General features: G+C 48.5%; 1 protein-coding gene across 1 annotated transcript in view; it reads left to right on the forward strand.

Moving 5' to 3' along the window:
• DCHS1 (dachsous cadherin-related 1) overlaps positions 1-8,921 on the forward strand; it is a 357,645-nt gene extending 348,724 nt beyond the window's left edge. The window contains exon 21 of the mRNA XM_085623531.1: positions 67-8,921. Within this exon, the coding sequence (XP_085479657.1) occupies positions 67-2,678 (2,612 nt within the window). The 3' untranslated portion in view covers positions 2,679-8,921. The remainder of the gene's footprint in view (positions 1-66) is intronic.
• Positions 8,922-16,364: the final 7,443 nt, after the last annotated feature.

A 16,364-nucleotide genomic window follows, 5' to 3' on the forward strand; every position in this document is an offset into this window, starting at 1 on the left:
CAGTATATTTGCTTGGGATTAGTGAATTCGGATTCTTACACTTTTTGTCTTCTGTTTCCCATTCAGGAACTCTTTTTACCAGTCAGCGCGTTGAATTTGACTCCAGAAGGCCTACTCTTGATGTGTTGATCGAGGCTCGGGATCATGGCTCCCCAATCCTGTCCTCGTTCTCCACCATCCAGATCCAAGTGCAGGACGTGAACGACAACACCCCCTACTTTCACCAGGTCCGTTACAACGCTTCAATATCAGAGGACCTGCACCCCGGCACCACTGTCCTAACTCTTGAGGCCACCGATGACGACCTGTCCAGGGAGAATGCTGGCTTTGATTACACCATCGTGAGTGGGAACATTGGCAATGCCTTTCAACTGGAGAGCAGCGTGCGCTTCATCGATGGCCGATTCCAGACCATTGGTGCTCTCATCTTAGTGGAGAAGCTTGACTTTGAAACAATCCCTGTCTATAACCTCACTGTAGCTGCTTCCGACCGCGGCATTCCGCAGAAAAGTGCCATCGTGCCAGTTGTGGTCTCCATCCTGGATGTAAATGACAATCCCCCAGTCTTTCCCCGGGCAGAGTACAGCATCCAGGTGAGCGAGAGTGCTCCGGTCAGCACAGAGGTCCTGCGGGTAGCCGCTCACGATTCTGACTCCAGCCCTAATGATTTCATTCACTACAAGATCAGCTCTGGCGACCAAAACCAATTGTTCCACATCAATGAGGGTTCAGGAGCGATTCGGCTGGTGCAACCTCTCGACAGAGAGCTCCAGGCTGTCCACGTCCTTGTCATCCAAGCATCTGACAGTCGAGGCAGTCAAGGTAATTTTGCTTTGGTGCCAGTCACCATAGAGGTGAAGGACATTAATGACAACAAGCCATATTTTCCAGTGGAAATTCTAACCAGCAGCATCAGGGAAAACCAACCCCCCAACACCGTGGTAACTGTGATTCATGCTATTGACTTCGACACTGGCGTTTTTGGGCAAATTCGCTACACTGTGATTGACCTTCCAGTGGCTGAACTTGGAATCGGGGATGGAAAGAACTTCTTTTCAGTCAACGAGACCTCAGGGGAGTTGCGTTCCCAGTTATCTTTTGACTACGAAAGGACCAAAGTGTTTAAGATGATGGTGAAAGCAGTTGATGCTGGGAACTTCTCTGCTTCTGTCACAGTGCAGGTTCTGGTAAGCGGAGAAGATGAGTATGACCCAGTTTTCTTTGCTCCTTCCTTCAACTTCGATGTGCCGGAAGGAGCACAGAAAGATGAAATTATTGGCCGGGTGATGGCCACCGATGAGGATGAAGGAGCAGATGGTGTAATTCTCTACTCCTTTGCAAAGCCTTCACCCTATTTTGGAGTAAATGAAACCACTGGGTATATCTACCTCAAAATGGACAGCCAAAGACACCGCAGTGGCCGCGCCAAGCGCGAGACAAGGGAAATAACCATGGATATCCATGCACGCAGCCCTCTACCCACCTCACGCGTAGCTACTGCTCAAGTTACTATCGATGTCACCAATACCTCTTTCGGCCTGGCACCTGACATTAACCTTGTTCTGGTGATTGCTGTGGCAGCCTCCTTGGGAGTAGTCGTCATAATTGCGGTGGTGGCGATTGCTCTAGTGGTGTGTCGCTCGCGACGAAGATCAAGAAAGAAACCAGAGACAGAATCCCAACTTAGCAACATCCAAAGCAGCTCGATGCAGAAGATTGGGCGCGAAGACTCCACGCTTGCCAGCAGTGATCGTATTTACCATCAGACACTGCCGGGGTTCTCCAGTGACCAGGGTGGGGTTGGTGGTACGTACACGAGGGGCGGATCCTTGGACCCGTCCCATTCAAGTGGCCGTGGGTCAGCAGAGGCAGCAGAAGATGATGAGATTCGAATGATAAATGAATACCCACGTGTTGCCAGCATCACCTCCTCAATGCAAGACCACATCTCTGCCAGGGGGCCTGATTCAGGCATACAACAAGATGCAGACCAGTTGTCCGACATCTCCTGCGACCCGGCCATGGAGACAAGCCAATGGTTTAAAAACAAAAAGGGTTCTGGCTTACTGGTCCAAGGTCAGCCTCACCTTTACCGGGACGATGGGGGAGGTTTTGTGGGGGTGGGGTGTGGACTGAACTTATCACATCCTAAAGACTATGCTTTCCCTGAAGATGGCAAGCCATCTGTGGACGGCTCTCTGACTGCCATTGTGGCCAGCGATGAAGAACTTAGAGGCAGCTACAACTGGGATTACTTGCTGAACTGGTGCCCTCAGTTTCAGCCTTTGGCTAGTGTCTTTACTGAGATCGCCCGGCTCAAGGATGAGACCACAATGAGGAGACCATTCCAACCCAAGCCCAAAGCTGAACCTAAACCGAGAATCGATCCGCCACCGTTGATCACATCGGTGGCCCACCCAGGTGCCAAGACAGTGCCACCTAAGCCAGCCATTGGAAGGACATTCCCCCACCTGTCTTCTTTGCGACGTTCTCCCATCAGCCATGAGGGATCTCTCTCATCCGCCGCCATGTCTCCCAGTTTCTCTCCTTCCCTCTCCCCTCTGGCTGCTCGATCCCCAGTCGTTTCTCCATTTGGGGTCTCACAGGGGCCTTCTGCCTCCATAATCAGCACTGGGCATTCCCTGGACAACGCAGACGAGGCAGAACTGCGGATTTAACTTGTGGCTTTGCAGAGGGTGCTTAGAATATTTAAAAGGAAAATGTACAAGACAGAACCATGCCAGTGTGTATTGTGAGGGTTTGTGTGTGTGTGGAGGACAGAGAAGACGACGTTGGAGCGGAGTGCCTCTGGGCTCTTTGTGGGCCCCCACACTCTATCAGAGCCAAATTCCTCTGGTGTAGGTGTCATGGTACTGCCTTAACTCTAATGAAGAAAGGGACAAAGGAAGTGGTGGCAGCGGGGGCATCCGACAGCCAATCACTGGCGATGCTTCGGTTGTGGAATACACTAGTGCCCCACAATGATAGTGTCTCCCTGTAACACACTGACCACTTTTTGGATGGACAAAGTGCTTGGGGAGTACCAACCGTGACAGACTGGTGCTAAAATTGGTACCTTACCTCTGACGTGCCTTGGTATTTAATAGGAACGAGTGGCACTGTTGTTAGTTGCACATAATTGTATAACTTTATTTGCCCTCTGTTCTCGATCCCTCGCACATAGACACATATGTTTTCACAACTCCTGTGCAGGTTGAAATGTGTAAATTGTGCTGCACTCCTCTATCACTCACTATTTCTGCCACTTGGACAATTGATTAAAACATGTTAGGTTACCACCACTGATGTAGGTGTATTATAGTGGCAAGGGTGGATATTGGTGGTGGTCAGGAAAAGAAGCACGTGCGCGCTGGGCACAGAGAGAAGTGAGCAGACCCTAAGCAATCTCAGCTGACAGAAGAACCTACAAGGTGGCAGTTCACCCATTCCCTCAGTATTTTTGCCACCTTTGTACAGCATCGAGCATGGTGACGTCACCCATGATCTGTGCTCAGGGCGGACATCTTGAAATGGTTACTGTGCCGCGGCAGCTACATGTTCATGCTTTCCTTTCTTCACATTCTCAATCCTTCCCTCGCTTTTTGGCATAAGCCAACATGGATGCCAAGCCCAAGCATGTCTTGGGGAGGTTGCGTATCTGTGCCAGTTTCTGGGTGTGCATGTCAACGTGTACATTAATCTATTTGTTCTTAACCGCAGGCCTCATGTTTTAGACTTCAGCACTCCTCACTGCTGGAAGGAACTTGAGGCTGAAAGGTTGACATCAAGTGAGAGACACTTAAAGAAGACAATTTTATTTAACAGTTCAGAGTTGACTCAAAAGTTTGGACATCAAAGTGAAACAAAGGACAACAGTTAATGTTTCCATTTACATGGACCCTGTCGCCGCCTCTCGAACTGTTGTTTTTCTGGCCCACCCTGGCCTCATCAGTGTTACTGTTAGTATTGGTTTGACGAAGTGGTAAGTGTCTTGGACAGCTGGCCATGGAATATGTTGTGCCACGTAGCTATTCAGGAAAATGTAACCACTACATGAAAAGTGAGATGGGAAGGCAGGAGCTCCGCCTCCTTCTCCTGGACACTCGTCAAGTGGCAGCCGCTTGACCGCAGCCAGATGGCCAACAGAGGGCAGGACGCTGCCGCACACGTCTGTCCTCAGACCCATGTCAACATATCTTCAGGCATCACACAGACTCTCAGACAAGCCGTAGGAACCCTCCACATCCAACGAAAAAGAAAGACCTCCGTCAGCAGAGCTGGCGTTGACATTTTCAAAGACACTTGAGGTCGCTTTGTTCTCTTGTTTGTCCTAATTTATGCCCAGTCGTTGTGTGTTTTCCGTTCTCATGCTGCAGGAGGGTGACTGTTTTACTGGAATCAAAGCCAGGCATGAGAGGGGTCTCTACCAACGTGTTGTAGCTGATGATGTTTGTTTCTTTGAATGTTTGTTGTTATTTTGATGAAAGAACCTCTGATGTGGTGGAGCAGGGAATGCCTCAGTCAATGGAAAGAGGTAGAAGATGGGGCTCCTCTAAGGGAGATGGGGGAGTGGGGAGGGCGGCTGTTTCATGTTCAGCGTTGGAGAACAAACTTACAAAGAACGTAGGTCAGCACTTTAGCTCTAAACTCACCTTCCCCCTCGAAGGAGTTTGACTCCAATTTCTGGGGCTTACTTGCCTAAAACTCAGCTAGAAGCTGCAGATGGGAAGCCAAGCTCACCACCTGCACCCCACGAGAAGCCTGGCCCTCCTTTCTCCCAGGGTAAGCCTCCTGATGATCATCAAGACGCTACTGACGGGAGGCCAAGCAAACCACCTGCACCCCAAGAGAAGCCTGGCCCCCCTTTCTCCCAGGGTAAGCCTCCTGATGATCATCAAGACTCTACTGACGGGAGGCCATGCTCACCATCTACACCGTATGAAGTCTGGCCCCACTTTCTCCTAGAGCAGCCTTCTTGATGATCATCAAGACACTACTTATGGGAAGCCATGCTCATCACCTGCACCCCACGAGAAGCCTGGCCCCCCTTTCTCCCAGGACAAGCCTCCTGATGATCATCAAGACGCTACTGACGGGATTCCATGCTCACCATCTACACCGTACGAAGTCTGGCCCCACTTTCTCCTAGAGCAGCCTTCTTGATGATCATCTTGAAGCTACGGATAGGAAGCCATGCTCACCATCTACACCGTACGAAGCCTGGCACCCCTTTCTCCCAAGGTAAGCCTCCTGATGATCATCAAGACTCTACTGACGGGAGGCCATGCTCACCATCTACACCGTACGAAGTCTGGCCCCACTTTCTCCTAGAGCAGCCTTCTTGATGATCATCTTGAAGCTACGGATAGGAAGCCATGCTCACCATCTACACCGTACGAAGCCTGGCACCCCTTTCTCCCAGGGTAAGCCTCCTGATGATCATCAAGACTCTACTGACGGGAGGCCATGCTCACCATCTACACCGTAGGAAGTCTGGCCCCACTTTCTCCTAGGGGAACCTTCTTGATGATCATCAAGACACTTCTGATGCGAGGCCATGCTCACGATATACACCTCACCAGGCGTTTGGCCCTAGTGGTGGAAAACCACTTGATAACCAGAATGAACCTATGAATAGGAAGCCAGGCTCACTCCCAAAAGGGACTGCAGATGTACCTTCTTCCCAAAGCTTTCATGTGCCAGTGAATTTATGCCTGGGCGAGGTGGGGGATTGTGCCATGTATATCGGCAGACAGATATATGTTTTGGCCTCTCAAGTACCTTTAGACGCTGGAGAAGTGATGATGATAGAGTGCAGTTCATCCGTCACACCCTCAAAATGACCTCTAAGTTCATGGCGTTCATGGTGTTAAGCTCATTATATGTCCACAGTTTATGTATGGAAGGGGCTGGATCCCTTCCCTCTTTCTATAGAGATTTATAACGTATAATGGCAGAAGATACTGCTCGTCTCCCAAAGCTGCCTACTCGTTCCTGTGTCACAGTGTGGATGCTTGATGGCACCCTCAGCCAAGGCTTTTCTCACTTGCATGACTGCGGGACCAAAACACGAACAGAACACCTACACATTGGCTGGTACCTTCGATTTTGGGAATCTCACACCAGCCAAGGAAGAGTCAGACCGAGTCCCTGGTGGATTTGTTCTAGCTTGAACTTTCTGTAAGCGGAAGGTCACCCTCCTCAGGGTTGAAATACCCTTTTCTTACTTCATACTCACAAAAACTTCTCCTCCAGGTCCTCTACAGTCAAAGCCCTTCTTCTGGGTCCAGTACAATAACTCTTCGTCTCCGTCCACGTTTCCTCCGGCTCTGGGACCCACGGCGTACTCATTTAACAGAAAATTGTCTGATTCCAGCTTCTCTTTTGAATCTCTGTTCGTTTCATGTTACGTCCCTCCAGCAGGGTCGTGGTGCTCTCATCGTGCCATGGAGAGCTGAGCGTGCTCAGTCTACGAAGCAATAATACACGCCGAGACCCTCTCCTGAAGCAGCAGGAAGAAGGTTGCGAAGTGAAACACACTAAGGGCATGAAAACCATATTTTACGATGTAGACTCCAGAGGAAGAAGCATCTCCCATCTGTGAGCATCTGTGTGCGTGCCCGTGTGCGAGTGACTAGGTGTGTGTCCGTGTGTGTGTGTATAGTTATATTATTATGTATTTTTGAATTGAAGACATTTTCCAAACATTTGTGACATCCCCAGCAGTGTTTGATGTCTGTCACTATGAGGTCCTCCTCTGTCCCATGGTGGTCCACCCATTATCAAGACGTATCATTGAGAGCCAACCCATCCTCCCCGGCTACTGCAAGGGCAGCGTCCTACCTCTCCTGCTATTAAGCATCCCCTTGTCTTGTTCGCTCCTATTATCCCCCTCTTATCGTCCCTCATTTCTGGCCTAGTCATGGTCCTAACTGCCATGGCGTTCTTGGAACCAATCCTTTGGAGGTACCTCTTTCTCCCCAGCCAATCGTTGCATCCTACCCCCACTTCCTTCTTCAGTTTCAGAGGCAGAGCACTTCTCCAGGGTACTTCCAGCCACCAGTTCCCCATGAGGCTTCTGCTCCACACTTCAATGGCCGCGCTACCTTTGAGTCTCCTGTCTATGAGATCTTCGCCTCATTTCCTTCTCTCCTTGTGCACGGTCTCAAGCTCTATGAGGTCCATGTCTCCTCTTCTCCCCAGTGGTATCCAACCTCACCGTGTCTGGTGGTTTGAGGTGTGTCCATCTCTGTTGCACGCTCCTGCACAGCTATTCAGCATCACAACGTCCAGCTCTTAGAGGTTGACATTTCTCTGTGCAACAGTTCGGAGCTTTCACACCGCACCCTTTTAGCGTCTTGAGACTCTTCATGTCCCTGGGCATATCCCGTCCATTAGACCTCTGCACTTCATCGTTGGCCATAGCCTTCTTGGCACATGACTTCACGTCTGCATGCGTCCCATTGTTCTGAACTCATGGCCCTTCCTTGCCAGCTCCTCATTTCCAGAACCCACTTTCCTCCACCACGCAACATCTCCAAGCTCATCCTCATCCTGCCTCTCAGTTTCAAATTTTGCACCCCATTCTTGTTCTCGTCCTCCTTTTCTTCATAAGTACCCTACCGCGATTGCTTCCATATCCAACGCGGAAGACACATTCTGCTCTCAACGTCTGTCCTTTCCGGGGCCGGTTCATCTTTGTCTATTGCTCCTCCTCACATACTCCAAGCGAGTCCCACCACTGACCTACACTGCCCTTCAGGTGTGTCCTGCTGCCTGACATTCATCTTCTACAGGGTTACCTTACCCCTGCTTCTCAATTCTTCTCCTCCTTGTTACAGAACACTTCAATCCCACCCCCACCTTTACCCGCTCACACAATGTGCCATGGCATACCCAGCGCCACCGTGCTCAGGTCACGCTCCCTGTCCTTCCTAGGGACTGCACCGTGCAGAATTGTGAGGGAGAGTGGTCTAGTGAGAAGGAGGTGGGTGGGGTGGTACTCAGAAACAGGATGTAAGGAAGGTGGAACTTCATGGTGGAATGGGGCGTGAACGGAAGAGGTGTGGCGGAGCGAGAGGGGCAGCACATGGTCTTCTGCGGGGCAAGTTAAGGGCATTTTCCAGAGCTTAGCATTAGGAGGTCTGGGGGCCACGGTGCTGTTTCAGTGTAGTCAAGACAGGGGTGGTACTGCTTCGGAAGGGGCGGGGCATGAGACGTTCAAAGGCGCGTATGGTGGCCTAGGAGGAGAATGCATGGTACACTGAGCAGGGACTAGATGTATCTCCTCAGTAGCGGGTGAGGCAGGAGCTCTAGAATTGAATTTGGGGGGTGGGGAGGGGGTCAGAAATACCCATGTGGGAATTCAGGTTGAGGGATAGAGTGAACCAAGCTAAGGGGGTCCATGGGGAGATGGCGGGGCTGGCTATTGCTTTCGTATGACAGACACCATCCACGTGGCATGTCGGGTTCTAGGGGTGGGGAGAAATACTGCCCCCTACCTTAATTCCACCAGAACTGCAGTTGCGGCTCATAGCTGTGGTGGTGGCCACGCCTTCCCGTTGACTGTATGGTATCTTATTTTATATGTTGTCATAACAAGGGGCACACTTCTACAGATTATTTGTATTTTGCATTGAGCGACTGGAGTCTGAAACCTTATTTATTTTTTACATACAGTATTGTACCAAGAGCTGTGTTTCTCGGTTTTTTCCGTTTAATATGATGTGTAAGTCGTCGGCCAGGGGTTCGCATGTGCGCCCCGGGCCGCGGCCTCCTCCTTCAAGCCGTTTGCAGGGTGTACTTCCAACCAAGTGCCAACTTTTATATGAAACGCTTTTATTACACCGGATCCTGTTTGTAAAAAAAAAAAAAAAAAAGAAATTAAACGGAAAAGACGGTTGGTCTCGCTTTTTACTCTTGCCAAGACTTCTTTTGTTTCGCAAATTACACACGTCGGCCGTCAGTGAGGAAATCCCAGATGTTCACGCGAAAAAAAAATGAATTCCACTCCTCATAGGGAGAAGAACTCCTGCCAAAGTGGGCGGGGTCTATGACGTCACTGCTACCAGCACTGGTCTTTGTGTAAGTTAATAAAGTCTGACGGTTTTCAACACATGTGAACCAAAGAGAAACGCTCACAGGAAATTACCACCGATCTGCCTTTCAATAATATCCTATAAATTCCGCCCAAGGCGCTATGTGTGCAGTGATGCACAGCAGGGTGTGTGCTACGAATTTATATCACTGCTAGTGGTGTGTATTAGGTCACATTGCGTCATCAAGGGACTGTAGCTAAGTGTTTCACCACACACCTCAGAAGCCCCTGGCGTGATCTGCAGCGTGGTCAAAGGTCATACCCCACGAACCTTTCTGGTGGACTCACAAAGCATTTTAATATCTCTTTAGTAAACATTTTCAAATAAAGTAACATAACAATCACATGAAACAAGCTTGCTACCACTCATATATAGCGCCAAGAATGCCTTTCACTCATGTCTCAAGAGGAAAAAAAGAGTTTTTTAAAAAAAAAGAACCTTCACCCACCAACCTAGTTGGTGGCATGCTTCACCATTGCGTTCCCACCCAAGACGCCAAGTGCAACTTGAGCATGCTGTAATGCCTAAATTACAGTGTAGTGTTTTTGTATGTGAATTTGTGCGTCTAGAGAGCATTATAATCGCACGGAACATCAAATTTCTCATCACAACACTTCCAATTTTAACCCTACTGAAGGTATCCAGAATTAAAACATTCTTGGGCAGATTTACAAGCCCCATGCACCACTTTTGTGTCACTTTTAACATGGGAAAAGTGACGCAAAAGTGGCGCAAGGGGCTTGTAAATCTGCCTCCCTTAAGGGATAGCTCACCTTGAGACAGCGTTAACTCCCTCACAACTCACAAATTCACCCAAAAAACGCTCCGCTGTAATTCAGGCGTCGCAGCGCACCCCAGATGCCCTCGGCGCCTTGAGCGGGAACGAAATGCTGAAACATGTCGCTAACTAGGTTGGTGGGTGAGGGTTCTTTCGAAAAACCTATTGTTTTTTCCTCTTGAGACAGGAGTGAAAGGCAGTTTTGGCGCTGCATGTGAGTGGTAGCAAGCTTCTTTCATGTGATTGTTATGTTTACAAAGGGAAGAGAAACAAACTTATTTCAACTTCTCACACTCTTGTTTTGTGTTCTTGAAAGAAAGAACCAGTCACAGCAAATACTCGAAACCTACAGCAGTCAAAATCCGACTTGGAGTTTACAGCTCTTCATGCATAGGGTTGCACCAGCAAACTGCCCTCACAGGGCTCCAGCGCAGAGTAAGGATCCAGGCAGTCCCAGCTAGGGATGATATGTAGTAAACCCGGTTAGTGAGTGAAGTGTTCCACAATCACAGGACGTGTCTCGGCATGCATGCTGAGTGTTCACAAGGTACCGGTGTCCAGTTGTTGGACCCTGAGTGTTCCTGTACACAGCTGGAGCTGGTTTGCGTTGTTGGCATCTGTATGTACTGGCCCTCTGCCAAGTCTGACGGAACACCTGTACGTGAGCCCCAGATATCCTTGGGCTTCCTCGATTGGCTGGACTGTGGCCCATGCTTCATGTGTTTCGTTGCATATGGCCAGGAGTGGCCCGTGCAGGTAAGATTGATGGGGCCAGGTGGGGGAGATGCAACAGATGACAACGATTGAAAATTAATTATTTATTTAATTTTCCATTATTGTCATCTGTCGACTCCACCCCACCCGGCCCCACTGCCTCACCACTCTTACCCGTACGGGCCGCTCTGGCATATGGCTCTGTCTCTTAGACCCTAGGCATCTTCATGGATGGGTACTGCAGTATAGCTTTTAGGTGGGTTTGAATCCCACAGCACCAAGTAACAGTGGACACATGCCACTGCTGCCTGCAGCAGGAAGGGTACTGTAGCAGCAAGTTGCCAGCCAAGTCCGTTCCCAACTTGAAAAATAAGCATTGGCGATGGCAATTTGTCTCGCTTATGAATAAAAGTGTCTCTAGTGCCACAGATGCATTTAGGCACTCAATATATTATCATATGGGTACACTACCACTCATCTTTGTACTCATGCATCCATTCATTCATGCATCCACTCACTTATTCTTGCACTCACTTTCTGACAACCGCAACTAAACATACACAAATAACAACATATGCATGATAAATTAAAAGTATGCAAGTAGGAAAAATAAAACCAGCTACCATGTAAACATGGCAGACATGTTTGCAATAATGAAACTAAACATAGCAGCAGGTGTCTGTCTTGCATTGGTATTGTAAGTAGTCTTTTATCATCTCAAGGGTCCAGCATGGCCGCCACATTTAGAACCAACGCGTTGACCATCTTGGAATGGTAAGACAACGATACAATATGCACAGCAGTATTCCATCCTGGTCTCCTGGTTTAGATGAAGTGGCCAAGTGGGATGCGGCGCACTGCAGAGGAATGAGCGGCAACCAAGTGATCCGTTCGCATTGTCTGGAGAGCGGTAGTATTGTCATATGAAATATTACACTCATACAGACCAATGGCAGAGCAGAGTTGGCCTCTATTTACCTGTATGGATATACACTTTTAGACTTGTATGTATGTAGTATTTAATGATTTTCTTTGTTACAAGATCCTGGCAGACAGCTAAGAAGAGATCTCAGTAAGAATTATTACAGTGCAAATCTTCTCCCCCTAGGGTTTGTCAGAGGTGGTAGCCAACACCAAAGTCCTTCCCTACAAGGGTAATGTGTGATATTCCATTTAACAAAATACCAATCGGTAGACTTTAAAATCTATACGTTTCACAATCAAAATGTCAGGCCTGCTGCAATTATCATAACTTTTCATTATAAATAGATCAGATCTATGGCATAGGTAATATTTGTTCCTGGTGAATCAATCAGACCACTAGCTGTTATCTGTGACTTGCACCGTAACCAGCTCAGACCTACTATGTTGGTTACAATCCCTCCAACAAGGCAACCATCTGGTATACCATAATACAATTTCAATATATGCAAAATGCAACTGTCAAAACCATATAAATAAACAACAAGATCACAGCTGCCTGGAAGGCAAGCATTTTTCAATGGAAGCACACAACTTCTGCCCAATCAAAACATAATCCTGGCTTCCAACATGTGGGTGGAGTCAAAGCCCCTCTTCAGTGATACCAGTCTATTTTTCTGGTGACGGCTGCACTGTCAAGCCAGACCATAATCACCACATCTTAGATGAGGCCGAACTAGACTTCAGGCTGTGGCGAGGTCCCGAGTTGGCTCTGATACCTGCAAACATTGACCTCTGTGGGATAGCAGATGTTCACAGTATCAACACCCTGAAATTATAAGATCTATCGCCGGCATTTGACACTGTCGACCATTATATTTTATAGAAAGACTATCAACTATTGGTGTAGAGGCCCGAGTATTATCTTGAGCAGTCGCTCAAAGAATCCTTCTGTGCAGCCGCACTTCTCAAAGATGCACCTCACTCTGAGGTGCACAGCAAGGCAATGCTCTCCTCCCCCGCTTGTTTCTAATGTATGTTTGGCTCTGGCCTCCTTGATTCGATCCTTTGCCCTCCAAGTCTATACCCACTGTTACAACACCCTGCTACTCTTCTGCCGAAGTGGCCATCCCCATTTGGCTCAAGACCTTCTCTACTACTTGGCCAACATGAAGTCACGGATGACTAGAAAGTGTCTAAGATTTAACTCTGACAAACAGATATACTGGTATTCAGAGGGAACCAATCACTATTGGCCCACTGAGCACGACCAGCCATCTAGATCATCAGCCATCGTGGCGAGTGTAGGGTCAGAGTTGAATATTGCAACTCAGTATGGCTAGGTCTGACCAAACTTCGTTCGACTTTCAAACCAGAACGCCAGGTTAATCCTGCCACCATGTTCTCCATCAGCTACTTTGGTTACCAGAGACTTCCAGAATTCACTTCAAAGCCATGTGTGATGCCCATGGTAGCATTCATGAATACTCTCCACATTTCTTATGCAATCAAATTCTTCATTATGGTCCTTGGCAAAATCTGCATTCGACCAATCAGGTACTCGCTTCAAACTCCTGTGCACGCCCCGGCTTCCACTGGGGATGACCTCTTAACCCAAAAAGTGACACCCTGTAGTGACAGTAGACGCTCCTTCCTATCTAGGCTTCTAGAGTCCACTCAGTTGGAGTCAGAAGGCCACATAGTGAGATTGTAAGAAAAAGCTTACGACTCAGCTGTATGTTACTGAGGCCTACACACACAGCCTACCCAGTGGCATCTTTCCGTAGAGCCTAAAGACCCTCAGGAGTAAGCGCTCTATGAAACACAAATAGAGTTATAAATATCAATGCTTGCTTTTCGCAAAGCATAGCGGTGTTTAAAAATGCACTTTTTTCATGAGTGCTGCTGATGACATCATCAGCGCACAACTCTTCTAAGTAAATGGATCACTGATGCAGCCCTGCAGATTTTCACACCTCACTGTGGTGCACAAATGTTCTAAATCTGGGCCTTACTGCTGCATAACAGGGTATTTTTGCACAAGTGCCGCTAATTACATCATTGGCGTAGGGGTATTCCTAAATATGGGGGAGCCTGGTTTTTAATCTTTGCGTGTGCCGCTGATTCTTACGATTACGAACGGGAGTATATCTGGGACTCAATTTAAATTACATATGGGTGGTGTATGTATGGGAAAAATGAGCAGATCTTAGCACCAAGGATACAGGGTTTGGGTGGGTGAAGCGGGATCCCATCCCGTGGTGCACTTCAGTGCTTACCTCACGGTTGGTGGAGAAGAAAGAGATGGAAGCCTCAGCCCCACACGCCAAGAGACCCGATTCAGGTGGAGACCGCTGATTTTTGAAGCCAAAGATGTCTTTACTTCAGCCGTCTCCAGGCTAAAATTGCCTCTGTTTCAATATAAATCAATGGAAAAAAACCATTCCCCCGATTTTATTTACAAAATCTCTCACTTCCTTGTTCTAAGTGTTGGCGTGTGTGCTCAACTAAGTAACTGTGGCAGCTTGTGAAAAAGGACATCAGTGCTCTAAATGGTCATATAGGAGGGCAGGTACTCACTCTTTAGAGTACCTGTTTGCTCCTGAAAAGTGCCGGTACTCTCCTATAAATGTTTTGCAGCACTGCTGAGAAGTGCAGGTGCTCACTCTTTAGAGTACCTGTTTGCTCCAGAAAAGTGCCGGTACTCTCCTATAAATGTTTTGCAGCACTGCTGAGAAGTGCAGGTACTCACTCTTTAGAGTACCTGTTTGCTCCAGAAAAGTGCCGGTACTCTCCTATAAATGTTTTGCAGCACCGCTGAGAAGTGCAGGTACTCACTCTTTAGAGAACCTGTTTGCTCCTGAAAAGTGCCGGTACTCTCCTATAAATGTTTTGCAGCACTGCTGAGAAGTGCAGGTACTCACTCTTTAGAGTACCTGTTTGCTCCTGAAAAGTGCCGGTACTCTCCTATAAATGTTTTGCAGCACTGCTGAGAAGTGCAGGTACTCACTCTTTAGAGTACCTGTTTGCTCCTGAAAAGTGCCGGTACTCTCCTATAAATGTTTTGCAGCACCGCTGAGAAGTGCAGGTATTCACTCTTTAGAGAACCTGTTTGCTCCTGAAAAGTGCCGGTACTCTCCTATAAATGTTTTGCAGCACTGCTGAGAAGTGCAGGTACTCACTCTTTAGAGTACCTGTTTGCTCCTGAAAAGTGCCGGTACTCTCCTATAAATGTTTTGCAGCACTGCTGAGAAGTGCAGGTACCCACTCTTTAGAGTACCTGTTTGCTGCTGAAAAGTGCCGGTACTCTCCTATAAATGTTTTGCAGCACTGCTGAGAAGTGCAGGTACCCTCCTCCCAAAGAAGTGCAGGGACTCAGTACCGGATAGTACCTGTCCGTTTAAAGCACTGGCAGTGGCAGCCACAACCGCTGCTGACAGCTTGCCTTGGGAGAGACAGTAACATGTCATCTGCACATCTGTCCAGTGGCCGCCCTCATGAAGAGCGGAAGCAGGCAAAACCTGCCAATCAAGAACCGCTCTGACTGTCTGCCCCTTCACGGTAGGGTCCTGCAGAATGAAAGAAGGAACATTAGATAACTGTGGGCAAATGAAACGAACTGAAATAACAACGTCCTAAAATAAAGGGCCAGATTTATCAGTGTAGCGTTGCCTTTGCATCACGCAACGCAACCCAAGGACAATGCAACACTAAAGTCCGATTTACCATGCCAGGCAAAGGCACCTTACGTGGACCTGCGTTTCTTGGTAATTATGGAGGAATGCAAGGCATCAGATGACACCGCCTTGCATTACTCTGCCGGGAAGCTTTCCACGGGTGAATGAATGAATGATGAATGAAAATATTCGTATATAGCGCATGGCTACCCGGAGGCATCCCAGCGCTGCGGATGGGCGTCGAGGAAAAAGGCGGAGTTATGGAAATAGCCAGGTCTTCAGTTGTTTGCGGAATGACAGATGATTGGCTTCCTTGCGGATGAAGAGAGGGAGGGTGTTCCAGAATCTAGAGGCGTTGTAGGAAAGAAGCCAACCCCCTGACCGGGCCCTCCTGACTCTGGGAACTTCCGCTAGGTGAAGTTGGTCTGAGCGGAGACTTCTGGTGGCTTTGTAGGGTTTGATTAGGTTTCTGATGATAGGGGGGCCTCTGTTATGGAGGTTTTTGTGTGCAATGCAGAGGGCCTTAAAATGTATCATCTCTTGTATCGGGAGCCAGTGGAGTGTCTTCAGGGCAGGCTTGGCTGAGCAGCGGTTATTAGTGGCTGTGAATAGCCTGGCTGCCGAGTTTTGGACAACCTGTAGTTTGGAGATGACTGAGCTAGGCGCGCCCAGATAAAGGGCATTGCCATAGTCCAACCTAGAGAGGATGAGCGCTTGAACCAAAAGCTTTCTGGAGTGGAAATGCAGAAGAGGGAGTACTTTCCGTATGGTACGGAGCATACCATAGCAGGTGGCAGCCGTTTTCCTTGCTTGAGTTCTTAAGGTGAGGTCATGGTCGAGCCATATGCCCAGGCTCTTTATTTCCTGTTTGGGTAATGGTGCGGGCCCCATGCACGGTGGCCACGAATTGTTGGGTTGAAGCTTGCTTGATTGCCCAGCAGCATAAGCTCGGTCTTATCACCGTTGAGCTTGAGGTGGGAGGAGCTCATCCAGCTGGCGACTTCTTTAAGACATGAATAGAGGTTTGTCGACGACTGCTCTTCCTGGTTCAAGGCCACAATGAGCTGGGTATCATCTGCATAGGTGACCAGTTGGATTCCAAAAGGGGCAACTCTCTCTGCTAGTGGGGACATGTACACATTAAAAAGAGTGGGGCTCAAGGAGGAGCCCAGAGGT

Source organism: Triturus cristatus, chromosome 8, assembly GCF_964204655.1.
Source record: "Triturus cristatus chromosome 8, aTriCri1.1, whole genome shotgun sequence".
In the NCBI taxonomy this organism is placed as follows: domain Eukaryota; kingdom Metazoa; phylum Chordata; class Amphibia; order Caudata; family Salamandridae; genus Triturus; species Triturus cristatus.